Source organism: Gadus chalcogrammus, chromosome 22, assembly GCF_026213295.1.
Source record: "Gadus chalcogrammus isolate NIFS_2021 chromosome 22, NIFS_Gcha_1.0, whole genome shotgun sequence".
Lineage (NCBI taxonomy): Eukaryota > Metazoa > Chordata > Actinopteri > Gadiformes > Gadidae > Gadus > Gadus chalcogrammus.
Genome location: NC_079433.1, coordinates 1,414,135 through 1,429,221, shown reverse-complemented (window position 1 = coordinate 1,429,221; position 15,087 = coordinate 1,414,135). Strand labels below are relative to the sequence as shown.

The 15,087-nt window shown below is 50.1% G+C and overlaps 3 protein-coding genes across 3 annotated transcripts in view; 1 reads left to right on the top strand and 2 right to left on the bottom strand.

Moving 5' to 3' along the window:
• The window catches only part of psmb8a (proteasome 20S subunit beta 8A), a 12,240-nt gene extending 9,011 nt beyond the window's left edge, over window positions 1–3,229 (bottom strand). The window contains exons 1-3 of the mRNA XM_056582672.1: window positions 2,996–3,229; window positions 874–1,027; window positions 350–461 (exon numbers count right to left, since the gene is read on the bottom strand). Coding sequence (XP_056438647.1) covers window positions 350–461; window positions 874–1,027; window positions 2,996–3,142 — 413 coding nt within the window. The 5' untranslated portion in view covers window positions 3,143–3,229. The remainder of the gene's footprint in view (window positions 1–349; window positions 462–873; window positions 1,028–2,995) is intronic.
• Window positions 3,230–3,506: 277 nt separating this feature from the next.
• On the bottom strand, window positions 3,507–10,117 carry psmb13a (proteasome 20S subunit beta 13a). Its single transcript, XM_056582669.1, has 9 exons — window positions 10,006–10,117; window positions 9,213–9,332; window positions 8,903–8,990; window positions 8,495–8,592; window positions 8,136–8,276; window positions 6,099–6,214; window positions 5,406–5,464; window positions 4,354–4,505; window positions 3,507–3,813 (listed from the first exon to the last, which is right to left on the bottom strand). Exons 1-9 carry the CDS (start codon window positions 10,089–10,091, stop codon window positions 3,702–3,704), a joined length of 972 nt encoding a protein of 323 aa, XP_056438644.1. The 5' UTR covers window positions 10,092–10,117; the 3' UTR covers window positions 3,507–3,701.
• psmb12 (proteasome 20S subunit beta 12) lies at window positions 9,052–14,997 on the top strand. Its single transcript, XM_056582682.1, has 6 exons — window positions 9,052–9,390; window positions 11,241–11,311; window positions 11,570–11,701; window positions 12,247–12,376; window positions 13,375–13,519; window positions 14,660–14,997. The coding sequence occupies exons 1-6, from the start codon at window positions 9,352–9,354 to the stop codon at window positions 14,785–14,787; spliced, it is 645 nt and encodes a 214-aa protein (XP_056438657.1). The 5' UTR covers window positions 9,052–9,351; the 3' UTR covers window positions 14,788–14,997.
• Window positions 14,998–15,087: the final 90 nt, after the last annotated feature.

The window sequence follows — 15,087 nt, the reverse complement described above, 5'->3', positions numbered from 1 at the left end:
CAGACAGACAGACAGAGAGGCAGACAGACAGAGAGGCAGACAGACAGACAGGCAGACAGACAGACAGACAGACAGACAGACAGACAGACAGACAGACAGACAGACAGAGAGGCAGACAGACAGAGAGGCATACAGACAGACAGACAGACAGACAGACAGACAGACAGACAGACAGAGAGGCAGACAGACAGAGAGGCAGACAGACAGACAGACAGACAGACAGACAGACAGACAGACAGAGAGGCAGACAGACAGACAGAGAGGCATACAGACAGACAGACAGACAGACAGACAGAGAGGCAGACAGACAGAGAGGCAGACAGACAGACAGACAGAGAGGCAGACAGACCTGCACTCCTTGGCCAGCAGCCTCTCCCAGTACTGGCAGTCGGCAGCGCTTCCTGACATGGTCCCCAGCAGGAAGGGGTTGATCTCGATCACCTTGTTCGCCTCCTTGGACGCTGCAAGACAGACGCTCATGTTAGCGCGCCGCGGGCCGCTGGGGGTTAGCGCGCCGCGGGACGCTGGGGGTTAGCGCGCCGCGGGCTGCAGGGGGTTAGTGCGCCGCGGGACGCTGGGGGTTAGCGCGCCGCGGGCTGCAGGGGGTTAGCGCGCCGCGGGACGCTGGGGGTTAGCGCGCCACGGGACGCTGGGGGTTAGCGTGCCGCGGGCCGCTGGGGGTTAGCGCGCCGCGTGCTGCTGGGGGTTAGCGCGCCACGGGGGGCTAGCGCGCCGCAGGGGGTTAGCGCGCCGCTGGGGGCTAGCGCCCTGCGGGGGGATAGCGCACCGCTGGGGGTTAGCGCGCAGCGGGGGGTTAACAGGCCGCTGGGGGTTAGCGCGCCGCGGGGGGGGGGGTAGCAGGGTTAGCCTCACCGATGTAGCTGCCCGCCGACGCCCTGGAGTCCACCGCCACGATCACCCCGTGGCGGAACTTGAAGGCCAGCGTGGTGGTCCCGTGGTTCAGCTCGATGCCCCCCGGGGCCTCCGGACCCCCGGCCCGGCCGCAGCGCGCCAGGAAGCCCGCGGTCTGGGGGGGAGAGGACCTCTTTAGACTGAAGTGGATCTCTAGTGGCTTTAGAGCAGGGGTCCTCAAGGACCCCCAAACTGATGGAGAGATGGAGCGGGGACCCCCTACTTATATATCGTATACAACGTGTTTGATATTAAACTGGTCCTATAGTGCCATGTATAAATGTACCGTGTTATTTTGCATTCAATACTAAGATATTCAAATAGTACACAGGTTCATATATTCATGTTTTTATTTTAAACATGTGCAAGGTACAGTGAGTAGGGTGGCCATGCCACTGCCATTCATAAACAGAACATAACATAATAAACTGATACCTGCCAAGATCAACAATGTCTGTCAATTGCATGTCATCATGCATAAAAGCTAGTCAAATGGACATTTTTAAAAACATAAATGTGGAAACGAAAATTATTGATGTTTGTTAGTGTCTTTCTTTTACTCCGCGAGCAGTCCGGTAACTTATCAACCCCAGCGTGTCCGGTTGCTAAGCGACGTCAACGTCTTTGGCGGACTATTTCTCTGCTGATCGCTTATTTTCCCGATAATGACCGGCGTTCTGTACATTATCCCTTACATAACAGCACTCTCTCTCTCCCAACAGTCTTGGCTGCTCACTCTCATCCAAATACGTTTTGTATTCGGCAGAGGAGGGGGTAGACATAAAGACCAGATGAGAACCTGACGTCGCTGTGCTGTCCCTTCATTGAAGGAACAGGCAGAGAACAGCTCTCTCCTGCTGGGCTTTCATTAAAATCAAATACATAAAAATGTCGCACCCAGTCCAGATGTGTCAGGTGAGCGCGAGAGACCGTACGTATGAATGTATGCTTACCACTCCTGTAAATCCCATATATATAGTTATTTCAGATCGCATGATAGGAATAGATCTATTCTGATTAGAAATCGGATCAAAAGTGTCCATGTAAACGCGGCTAGTGTGTTGGATTCATGTTAATGTGTATTTAAAGACATTTCAATTTGTGGAAGAAATTACGGGGGGGATTTTAAAAAATGTCTAATCAACCCAAACGACCGCGACCCCACCCTGCAGTACCTCTGCGGACCCCCTAGGGGTCGCGGACCCCTCGTTGAAGACCTCTGCTTTAGATTGAAGTGGATCTCTTCAGATTGAGGTGGATCTCTTTAGATTGAAGAGGATCTCTTTAGAGTGAAGTGGAACTCTTTAGATTGTAGTGAATCTCTTTAGATTGAAGTGGATCTCTAGTGGTTTAGATTTTAGTAGATCTCTTAAGATTGAAGTAGATCTCTTTTGAAGTGGATCTCTTTTTATATAAGTGGATCTATCGTGGCTATAGATGACGGTGGATCTCTTTAGTTTGAAGTGGATCTCTAGTTGTTTTAGATTGAAGTGGATATAGATTGAGGTGGATCTCTTTAGATTGAAGTTGATCAGACTCTAGTGGTCTAGTGGACACTCTTAACACATATATCAACTTGCGTGTGACACGTTCCCTACTGAGCGCTTACTACAGGGAGAGTTTCAATACGCACCTTGTCTGTTCCTTAAGAGCGCCACCAGAGGGGGCCCTCAACACATTTACCGTCCTAAGCGACCGACTAGGTCGCCTAGGCCGATCGCCGATCAGTTTGTCGTTGCATTTTATTCATAACCAGTTGTTGCCTCGGGGCCCCAAGCAATTGCTTGGTTTGCTTGCCTTCTCGCGACGGGCCTGTCACTAGTGGTCTAGTAGTGGACACTCTTAACACATCAACTCGCGTGCGACACGTTCCCTACTGATTCGAAACTGGAGTTGGGAGAAAGTGAAAGAAAAGTCTAAATAGAGCTATATGACGTAAAGGCATGGACCCGTGAAAACAAGACGCGTAAAATGCCTCAAAACGCACCTGGGCAAAGCGACGCGTTCCGCGCGCAGCACATGACGGGATGAAGCAGACTCGGAGAACTCGGTAAAAGCACCGACCTCATCAGAAGATACTCACGTCCAGGCCCAGCGGGAGGGCCAGCTCCGGAGACCTGGTCCCGAAGGTGTAGTGACTGGCTCGGTCCGTGAGGCTCCGGGCCCCCCCAACGGAGGGTCCATAGGGTCTGGAGTCAGGTCTATAGCCGCTGAAGCTGAGCAGAGCCATGGTGCGGACTCGGAGGTGAGGTTGAAGCGGAGGCTGAAGCGTCTGATGCGCGCGGTCGAGAGCCTCACGCGCCTTCCGGTCTCCAAAGCGAAAGTAAATCAGTCCCGAGACGGGCCGACGGACACACACGGGTCATGTTACAGTACCTGTTGTGCACCGTGTTTATTGTGGACGCAATGAATCCCATTACATTAAAGTATGGTTACAGGCTCTGATCTCTCGGGTTTAGCCTTTAAGAGCAGCGCACTGACGCTTCAGACTAATTCGTTTAATCGCCAAATCTGCTAGTTTGGTATGTTATGTCTTTTTATGTTATGGTCATATAAGTATGACTAAGATAGCATTATGAGCCGATAACAACTATCAATGGATCAAAACACAGATGCATACCAAAATCATTTTATTCAAAGTTTTAATCAGTATTGTCTGTATAATGTCACACACACGGACACACACACACATTCCCATCAACACAGCGCAGTGATATACTGGGTGATTTGGAGTATTGATACGATGCAGTTCCTAGTGTGAGCAGAGAGGACGCTGGGCAGCTGTGCTGCTAGTGAGTTTCCATCCGCTGAACCGCTTCGGTCACCAATTCCAGCCGCAGAGGGACTACTTTTTCCGACAGGAGTGCTGTGGTGCCGGGAGGGTACTTGTACTTCCGGTCTCTAGAGGAGGAAACGGAATGAACCTTGAATAAAAATGTACTTAATACTTAAAACTTCTCTCCAATACTATTTGTGGATACATATTATGTGTGTCCTACGTGTTTTGAGGATATATAATAATAATATTAATAATAATAATAATAATATTACACTTTATTTAAATAGCACTTTACAAAACAAACAAACAGCAACACAGTTACAAAGGGAGGAAGAGGAGGGGGGAGAGAGGGAGGAGGAGGAGGGGGAGAGAAGAAAAAAGGGAGGAGGAGGAGGGGGAGAGAGGAGGAAAGGGAGGAGGAGGGGGAGAGAGAAGGAAAGGGAGGAGGGGGAGAGAGGAGGAAAGGGAGGAGGGGGAGAGAGGAGGAAAGGGAGGAGGAGGGGGAGAGAGGAGGAAAGGGAGAGAGGAGGAAAGGGAGGAGGAGAGGGAGAGAGGAGGAAAGGGAGGAGGATGGGGAGAGAGGAGGAAAGGGAGGAGGAGGGGGAGAGAGGAGGAAAGGGAGGAGGAGATAGGAAGAAAGGGAGCAGGAGGAGGCGGCGGACCTCCCGTTGGTGTACTGGGACTCCTGGTAGGGCCGGATGTAGTCCACAGCCTGGGCGGTGATGACACACAGGTCCACGTTGCTCCCAGAGCCAAGGTCACCCATGATCCCCGCCTGGACGGAGTCCCTCACCAACACCTTGGCCTCCTCCACCTGGGGCGAGAGAGTGGGAGGGAGGTAGGGAGAGAGAGAGGGGGGGGGGGGAGAGAGAGAGAGAGAGGGGGGGGGAGAGAGAGAGAGAGAGAGAGAGAGAGAGGGGGGGGAGAGAGAGAGGGAGGGAGAGAGAGAGAGAGAGAGAGAGAGAAAGAGAGAGAAAGAGAGAGAGAGAGAGAGAGAGAGAGAGAGAGGGAGAGGGAGGGGGAGAGGGGGGAGGGAGAGACAGAGGGATTACTATTTAGTCATAAAACAGGTCATTAAGGAGCAGGTAGGGGTTAGACAGTACATAGACAGGTCATTAAGGAGCAGGTAGGGGTTAGACAGTACAGAGACAGGTCATTAAGGAGCAGGTGGGGGTTAGACAGTACAGAGACAGGTCATTAAGGAGCAGGTAGGGGTTAGACAGTACAGAGACAGGTCATTAAGGAGCAGGTAGGGGTTAGACAGTACAGAGAAAGGTCATTAAGGAGCAGGTAGGGGTGAGACAGTACATAGACAGGTCATTAAGGACTAGGTAGGGGTTAGACAGTACAGAGACAGGTCATTAAGGAGCAGGTGGGGGTTAGACAGTACAGAGACAGGTCATTAAGGAGCAGGTAGGGGTTAGACAGTACAGAGACAGGTCATTGAGGAGCAGGTAGGGGTTAGACAGTACAGAGACAGGTCATTAAGGAACAGGTAGGGGTTAGACAGTACACAGACAGGTCATTAAGGAGCAGGTAGGGGTTAGACAATACAGAGACAGGTCATTAAGGAGCAGGTAGGGGTTAGACTGTAGAGACAGGTCATTAAGGAGCAGGTAGGGGTTAGACAGTACAGAGACGGGTCATTAAGGAGCAGGTAGGGGTTAGACTGTAGAGACAGGTCATTAAGGAGCAGGTAGGGGTTAGACAGTACCTCCATGTCGGGTTTGTAGCGGTCCTCCAAGATGCCCAGAGCCGCCATTGAACCGGAACCTGAGGAGAATCCGCAGGTTCAACCCCTGAACTGGAGGTCCTGTAAAGTAGTCCTGTAAAGTAGTCCTGTAAAGTAGTCCTGACTAAAGTGGTCCTGACAAAAGTGGTCCTGACTAAAGTAGTCCTGTATAGTAGTCCTGACTAAAGTAGTCCTGTAAAGTAGTCCTGACTAAAGTAGTCCTGTAAAGTAGTCCTGTAAAGTAGTCCTGACTAAAGTAGTCCTGACTAAAGTAGTCCTGTATAGTAGTCCTGTATAGTAGTCCTGACTAAAGTAGTCCTGACTAAAGTAGTCCTGTAAAGTAGTCCTGACTAAAGTAGTCCTGTAAAGTAGTCCTGACTAAAGTAGTCCTGACTAAAGTAGTCCTGTAAAGTAGTCCTGACTAAAGTAGTCCTGTAAAGTAGTCCTGTATAGTAGTCCTGACTAAAGTAGTCCTGTAAAGTAGTCCTGTATAGTAGTCCTGTAAAGTAGCCCTGACTCCTGACTAAAGTCCTGGGTAGTCTTAATGAGGTGCTCCTAACCAAACAGAGCCCATCTAAAGAGCGGGTCCTGAAGCCATCAGAATGAATCGATGATCACAACAACATCCACATCAACAACAAGCAAACCAGCGCTCTTAATGTGAAGGCCCCTGACCCATGGAGACGAAGGGCAGCTTGTTCACACTGCCGTACGGCCCCACCGTGTACAGGTGGGCCCCCGAGTAGTCCACGCCCCCCAGGATCAGATGGGCCCCGATCTGACCGCCGTACCTGGAGACACACAACGCAGCACACACACAATTATACACACAGTGATACACACACTGATACACACAATGTTACACACAATGTTACACACAATGTAACACACACTGATACACACACTGAGACACAGCGTCTAACACCCACCTGTACAGCGTGTCTAACACACACCTGTACAGCGTGTCTAACACACACCTGTACAGCGTGTCTAACACACACACCTGTACAGCCCGTCTAACACACACACCTGTAGAGGTTTAGAGTTTATTTGCCTAGCACAAATGACAACGTCCGTTCAAGGCGGGGGCGTAGGCTTGTACAGAGTTCGTACAAGAGGCTTGTACAAGAGAAATTCTTGAAGAGGAGTTTCAGGTAGCCGGTAGATGATTCCTCAGTTGCTTTTCGGATGCAGTGTAGGATGGAATAGGTCTTAGCTCTGGGCTTAATTCACTCCAGAGCTCGGGCCTCTGGGGGACACATCAAACCGGTGCCTAGAAGCCCTCGTGCCTGGTAGGAGTAGGCGGTTGTTTCTGTTTCTGTCTGTGTGTCCGATGTGGAAATAAATATGTTCTGGAGAGTGACTGGAAGATCTAGTTTTCTATATATGAACTTATTGGCGAGTCAACGTGTTTGATATGCGTTCACTTTATCAATAGGTATCAAATGATATTGTTCAAAAAGGGGTGCAGATGGGGTCTATCTACTTGAGTGAGATATCAACCTAAGAAATGTCTTCTTTGTGATTTGTAGGTAGGATGAGTCACTGCCCGGACTATATTACGGTAAGGTCAGATGAGCAGAGGCGTGAATTCAGTGACAAACCTTCCTCGATATGCCCAGCGACTCAGCAGATCTTCTGGAGGCCAGGTCGATATGGTCAGACCATTTCAGACCACTGTCCACGATGACCCCCAGGAGTTTGCTTTGTTGAATGAGTTCAATTTGTCTTTTTTTGTTTTATTTATTTTTTATTTATTATGTTTATTGATTTATTTATTTATTTTTTCCACAATGTCTTGTTTTTTAAATGATTTATGATGACTATATGCTCTGTAAGGTGACCTTGGGTGTCTTGAAAGGCGCCTCTAAATTAAATGTATTATTATTATTATTATTACTATCATTAATTTCAGCGTTGTTAATATAGGTTTAAGCTTGACCTTTAGTATAGTATTCATTTGTATTGCAAAAGATCATGAAGTCAAGGTGTGTAACACCCACCTGTAGCGCGTGTGTAACACCCACCTGTAGCGCGTGTGTAACACCCACCTGTAGCGCGTGTGTAACACCCACCTGTTCAGCGCGTGTAACACCCACCTGTAGCGCGTGTGTAACACCCACCTGTAGCGCGTGTGTAACACCCACCTGTAGCGCGTGTGTAACACGCACCTGTAGCGCGTGTGTAACACCCACCTGTTCAGCGTGTGTAACACCCACCTGTAGCGCGTGTGTAACACCCACCTGTTCAGCGTGTGTAACACCCACCTGTAGCGCGTGTGTAACACGCACCTGTAGCGCGTGTGTAACACGCACCTGTAGCGCGTGTGTAACACCCACCTGTTCAGCGCGTGTAACACCCACCTGTTCAGCGTGTGTAACACCCAGGGCCGTAGTAGCAAATTCTGGGCCCTGTGTACAAGAGGTACTGATGGCCCCCCCCCGAATTCCCCCTACCAGCCCCCTGCGCAGAATTGTAGGGGGGAGGGGGGGGATGGGAGGAAGGACAATTGTTGCCGGTGGGGGGGGGGGGGGGGGGGGGGGGGGGGCAATTGCAGCTCCTTCTACCATCGGTAGAATGATAGAAAATTCTACAGACATAATTTTTTCTTTTCAATTTATTGTTCCCATGCCCCCCCCCCCCCCTCTGCCTTGGGCCCCCCCACAGCTGTGTAACTGATCCCCCCAGCCCGGCGGCCCCGGTAACACCCACCTGTAGAGCGTGTCCTGCAGGATGCTGGCGGCCATCAGGACGCGCGGGGCCCGCTGGCTGTTGAGGCTGAACAGGGCGAGGTTGGAGGCCAGGAGGTCCGTCGTCTTCTGGGTGTCAGCCGCCGTCCCGGCTCCGCAGCAGCTGGGCCACACGGGGGAGAGCTGCTCTGGAGCTGGTCTAGACCTGGTCTACAGCTAGACCTGGTCTAGCCTGGTCCACAGCTAGACCTGGTCTAGCTGTAGACCAGGTCTACAGTGTGTGTGTGTGTGTGTGTGTGTGTGTGTGTGTGTGTGTGTGTGTCTGTGTGTGTGTGTGTGTGTGTGTGTGTGTGTGTGTGTGTCTCTGTGTGTGTTACTCACTACATGTTAGCAGAGATGCGGTGGATCTTAGCACACATCTTATCAGCCACAACGTCGCCCGAGGTCGCCCTGGTGTCGGCTCCAAGGACCACACCATCCTGACACACACATCCACACACACACACACACACACACACACACACACACACACACACACACACACACACACACACACACAAACATATACATACACACACGCGCACACACACGCATGGCAAGCACACACACACACACACACAAACGTTAACACACACGCAAGTACACACACGCCGGCACACACATGCACACACACACACAGACAAACACGCACACATAAGCACAGACACTGTTTAACATACAAACACTACACTACAAATCAGGCTCCGAGCTGGTCGAGGTGTGTGTGGGGACAGCAGGTCGGACCCGTACCCTGAACACAATTCCGGATATGGTGGTCCCCGTCTTCACGGGCCGTGGGGGGGGTGACCCCTCCAGGAGCCGGCCCAGAACAGCGTTCCTGCGGGGTGGGGGGGGGCACCACGATCACATCATCATTTAGACATAAACCTCCATGGCACAAAAAAACACCTAAACGGTCAGTCCTCGTGGCCTACGCAGTTTGATTTAAACCGTTTCACTTTCACTTTTGAAGTTCCCGATAGAGAGTCGACGCGAAACTCGGTGATATAATTCATTTCCCGACCCTTCGTGAGACAGGAGACCCGCTCCAGCAGCTTACCGTTCCGTCAGGTCGAAGCTGAAGCCGGGGCTTGGGGGCTGCAGGGGGCTGCGGAGGAGACTCATCTCACCGCCGAAGAGACTCATCAGGACCGGGAGCTGTTCCGTCAAGCTGCTCTGTCTGGAGGAGGAGTGACAACATGGAGCACGACGCGGCGGTCAGGGGAGTCAGCACCGGGGTGAGTCGGAGCCTTTAAGCATAATTATCTTAATGAGGAGAAACTTAAACCGTCTTTATTAGTGTCCGCTCGATGAGTGGCCATAAGGTGCGTGTTCGACTCCAACTTGTTTTAACATTTATCTTTTCAACCGCGGAACAGACGACACAGAACACTAGGGCTTTGCAGAAAGAGACACCTGGCAGGTGATCCTGATTATTATAGGTTATCCTGATTCTTATAGGTTACCCCAAACTCTGAATATAATTTAAAGATGCGTTTAAACGCGTGGAATAAGGTTTCCATTTTAACGAAAATGGATCTCCGAGTTTGGTCGCTTGACTTGAAGCCGTCTAATCGACTCCTCTGATTATCGTCAACAGGGAGACGGGCTCATTGTGCATTAAAATGCATTTGTGTATAAAACACAAACCCCTGTTTTGTATATGATCCGAGATTGGCGCTAGTTTCTAGTGGGGAAGCTCAGGGACCCGGGGACCGACGTCACATAACCAGTCCAACACCGCACCCTTAACTTAAAGACTTTCGTTAAAGTTTACCAACGATCCGTGACCTCTTACTAAATGATAAGACAGCTCTGCGAAAGCTGTAATATCTCACATCACCTGAACTGACCTCTTCCAGGCGTTTGCGTCCCAACGCCTGGACGGGATGCCCCAATAAGCGTTATTAGTGAGGGAGAGGTCGGGACTTCCGAGCATGCTTCGGAAGGAGCGACATCCGTTTAGTTGCATGGGCTGAGCGCCTCGAGGCGAGGGAGAGGGCGGGACTTCCGCTAGAGATGCTGTCTATTTCCATCCCGTGTCCCGCCCCCTCTGACTGAACAAGTAAATGCTTCTCAAACATGAGCTGTAAACTACAACAACGCGTTCATTGAACCATAACATGGCTGTGGAAGATATTGGTCTTTTGTAATAAAAGTGTGAATAATATTGCATATTACAGAGTAGCATGGTTATAATAGTGTGAATAGTATTGTATAGTACAGCATAGCATTATAATAATAGTTTGAATAGTATTGTATGTTACAGCATAGCATTATAACAATAGTGTGAATAGTATTGTATATTACAGTATAGCATTATAATAATAGTGTGAATAGTGTTGCATATTACAGTATAGCATTGTTATAATAGTGTGAATAGTATTGTATAGTACAGCATAGCATTATAATAATAATAATAATAATAATAATAATAATAATAATAATAATAATAATTCATTTTATTTGAGGGCGCCTTTCAAAGCACCCAAGGTCACCTTACAGGGCAGTTTAAAAAACAAAATCAACAATCATAATAATAGTTTGAATAGTATTGTATATTACAGCATAGCATTATAATAATAATGTGAATAGTATTGTATATTACAGTATAGCATTCTAATAATAGTGTGAATACAGTATAGCATTCTAATAATAGTGTGAATAGTATTGTATACTACAGTATAGCATTGTAATAAAAGTGTGAATAGTATTGTATACTACAGTATAGCATTATAATAATAGTGTGTATAGTATTGTATATTACAGTATAGCATTGTAATAAAAGTGTGAATAGTATTGTATACTACAGTATAGAATTGTAATAAAAGTGTGAATAGTATTGTACACTACAGTATAGCATTGTAATAAAAGTGAATAGTATTGCATATTACAGTATAGCATTATAATAATAGTGTGAATAGTATTGTATATTACAGTATAGCATTGTTATAATAGTGTGAATACAGTATAGCATTATAATAATAGTGTGAATAGTATTGTACATTACAGTATAGCATTGTAATAATATAAATTAGAAATGACAACAGTTCTAAACGAGGCCACGCCCCCTGCCCCTCCCCCCCAGACCACCATCATGGCCGTGACCTTCGACGGCGGCGTCATCATCGGATCGGACTCGCGGGCCACCATGGGGGGGTGAGTATGGTCACGGATGGCTCCTCCCTTTCCTCCTGGTCGTGGTGATAACCCCTCCCCTTCCTCCTGGTTGTGATGATAACCCCTCCCCTTCCTCCTGGTCGTGATGATAAGCCCTCCCCTTCCTCCTGGTCGTGGTGATAACCCCTCCCCTTCGTCCTGGTCGTGGTGATAACCCCTCCCCTTCCTCCTGGTCGTGGGGCTAACCCCTCCCCTTCCTCCTGGTCGTGGGGCTAACCCCTCCCCCTCTGTCCCCAGGGAGACGGTGTCGTCTAAGACCATCAACAAGCTGGTCCAGGTGCACCAAAGGATCTTCTGCTGCATGGCCGGCTCGCTGGCCGACGCCCAGGCCGTCCTGAAGACCGCCAGCTTCCAGCTCAACCTGCACAGGTACGCGGCTAAGACTGATAGCACAGGTACGCTACTAGCACCGCTAGCACAGGTACGCTACTAGCAACGCTAGCATAGGTACACTGCTAGCACCGATAGCACAGGTACGCTGCTAGCACCGATAGCACAGGTACACTGCTAGCACCGATAGCACAGGTACGCTGTAAGCACCACTAGTAAGCTACTAGCACCGCTAGCACAGGTACGCTAATAGCACTGATAGCACAGGTACGCTAATAGCACTGATAACACAGGTACGCTACTATCACTGATAGCACAGGTACGCTACTAGCCCTGCTAGCAGTGCTAGAACAGGAAGGCTGCTAGCACTGACTGGTACGCTACTAACACAGTGAGTTGAGCTTCACTGCCAGTGTATGTCTCTCTCTCTCTCCCTCTCTCCCTCTCTCTCTCTCTCTCTCTCTCTCTCTCTCTCTCTCTCTCTCTCTCTCTCTCTCACCACTCTGCCTCTGTGTCTCTCTCTCTCTCTCTCCCTCTCTCTCACCACTCTGCCTCTACGTCTCTATGTCTCTCGCCCTCCCCAGTGTTCAGATGGAGGCTCCTCCCCGGGTGATAGCAGCAGCCTCTCTGCTGAGGAAGCTCTGCTACCACAACAAGGACGAGCTCCAGGCTGGCTTCATCACGGCCGGCTGGGACCCTCAGAAAGGCCCGCAGGTGGGGACTCCTTTCAAACCGCGGCCCAGGCTGCACCCCGGCCTGCAGCCTGAAAACAGGCCTCCACAAGGCCACTTAGTCACTCAGAAGCATGCATAGTCAGGGGGTCTAGGTGGGTCTAGGTGGGTCTAGGTGGGACCAGGGGGGTCTAGGTGGGTCTAGGGGGGTCTAGGTGGGTCTAGGTGGGTCTAGGTGAGTCTAGGGGGGTCTAGGTGGGTCTAGGGGGGTCTAGGTGGGTCTAGGTGGGTCTAGGGGGGTCTAGGTGGGTCAAGGTGGGTCTAGGTGAATTAGGTGGGTCTAGGTGAGTCTAGGGGGGTCTAGGTGGGTCTAGGGGGGTCTAGGTGGGTCTAGGTGGGTCTAGGTGGGTCTAAGTGAGTCTAGGTGGGTCTAGGTGGGGCTAGGGGGGTCTAAGTGAGTCTAGGTGGGTCTAGGGGGTCTAGGTGAGTCTAGGTGGGTCTAGGTGGGTCTAGGGGGGTCTAGGTGGGTCTAGGGGGGTCTAGGTGAGTCTAGGGGGTCTAGGTGGATCTAGGTGAGTCTAGGTGGGTCTAGGTGGGTCTAGGGGGGTCTAGGTGGGTCTAGGTGGATCTAGGTGGGTCTAGGTGGGTCTAGGTGGATCTAGGTGGGTCTAGGGAGGTCTAGGTGGGTCTAGGTGGGTCTAGGGGGGTCTAGGTGAGTCTAGGGGGGTCTAGGTGAGTCTAGGTGGGTCTAGGGGGTCTAGGTGGGTCTAGGTGGATCTAGGTGGGTCTAGGGAGGTCTAGGTGGGTCTAGGTGGGTCTAGGGGGTCTAGGTGGGTCTAGGTGGATCTAGGTGAGTCTAGGGGGGTCTAGGGGGATCTAGGGAGGTCTGACGTGGGTCTAGGGGGTCTAGGGGGGTCTAGGTGGATCTAGGTGGGTCTAGGGAGGTCTAGGTGGGTCTAGGTGGGTCTAGGTGGATCTAGGTGGGTCTAGGGAGGTCTAGGTGGGTCTAGGTGAGTCTGACGTGGGTCTTGTTGTCCCCAGGTCTACGTGGTGTCTCTTGGGGGCATGCTGATCAGTCAGCCGTTCACCATCGCCGGCTCCGGCAGCACCTACATCTACGGCTACACCGACGCCAAGTACCGCCCCCACATGACCCGGGAGGAGGGGCTGCAGTTCGTCACCAACGGTAACGCTGGTCCCGGTAACGTGGTTCTAGCACCGCCCCTTGGACCAGAGCAGTTGCCAACGGTAACGCTGGTCCCGGTGACATGGTTCTAGCACCGCCCCTTGGACCAGAGCAGTTGCCAACGGTAACGCTGGTCCCGGTGACGTGGTTCTATGGACCCATGACTAACCGTGCAATTGATATGGTTTTCTCTGGATATTCTCGATAATCTGGTCAACATTAAAGCTCTTCTATGATAGTGTACGTCAGATGTTAGCTATAATCCGGTCCAGATAAAAGCTCTTCTATGATAGTGTGCGTCAGATGTTAGCTATAATCCGGTCCAGATAAAAGCTCTTCTATGATAGTGTGCGTCAGATGTTAGCTATAATCCGGTCCAGATAAAAGCTCTTCTATGATAGTGTGCGTCAGATGTTAGCTATAATCTGGTCCACATTGAAGCCCTTCTATGGTAGTAGCTGTGATCGAGATCGTTCCCTATCACGGATATAGCACTATATAGGGTGCTCGCCATTTTGTCGTGGTGTTCCAATTCTCAGTGGTTAATTTCATGCACTATACAGTGCACTTAAAATACCCACCATTTTAGTGTTCATACGATGTTCCCTACATGTTACTCCCGTATACCATAATGCAATGCGGTCGTGTTTTTCCGGAGGAGAAGAGAAGCTGAATAAACGCGAAAACGAATACATTTAATGATGGAGTCTCCGGCTTTCGTTTAGAAATGTCAACAATTTATTTGGGATTGAACATAGAAAATGTAACATTCAGCAAAACCTTGTTCAAGGAAATGTAACATTCAACATCAATACAACCTCCAGCTTTCCTCGTGAGTGCCCGGTTTGTTTACATGATGTGGGCGCATCTGTCTGCGTCACACAAATACCCGGCGCATTTACTGACGCAAATTACGTTTAGAAATGTAGTAGTCAGAATCCTCGTTTGTTCGTTCCCTACATAGTGCACTATATCATGAACACTATATAGGGAATAGTGAGTGAGTGAATGGGGAACGATTTCGAACACAGCTAGTGTGTGTCTGATGTTAGCTATCTGGTCCATAATAAAGGTCTGCTATGGTAGTGTGTATCTGATGTTAGCTATCTGGCCCACATTAAAGCACTCTTCTCCCTGCAGCTCTGGCCTTGGCCATGGGCCGGGACAATGTCAGCGGGGGCGTGGCCCACCTGGTGGTCATCACGGAGGAGGGGGCGGAGCATGTAGTCATCCCCGGCAACAAGCTGCCCAAGTTCCATGACGAGTGACGGAGGCCGGGGATCGGAGGGCCTCCCGTTCCAGAGACCGAGCCCGCCCTCACACGGACCACAGAACACGGCTTGATGAGGACTCAATAGAGGGCCAAAGAGTTCACTACATTAAAGCCTTCGGTTGGGTGACGTCTTCAGTCTGGGAGGGTTCTGTGTCAAGTGTGTGTTTGTGTCTGTTGCCTATAAATTCAAAATTGGTCTAAATGTCGTGTTGTCCTTTATTCGCCTGTGCACCATGACATTGGATTGAATCATAAGGTCTATCTCTGATATGAAGGTGGGCTGTTGTGTATTACC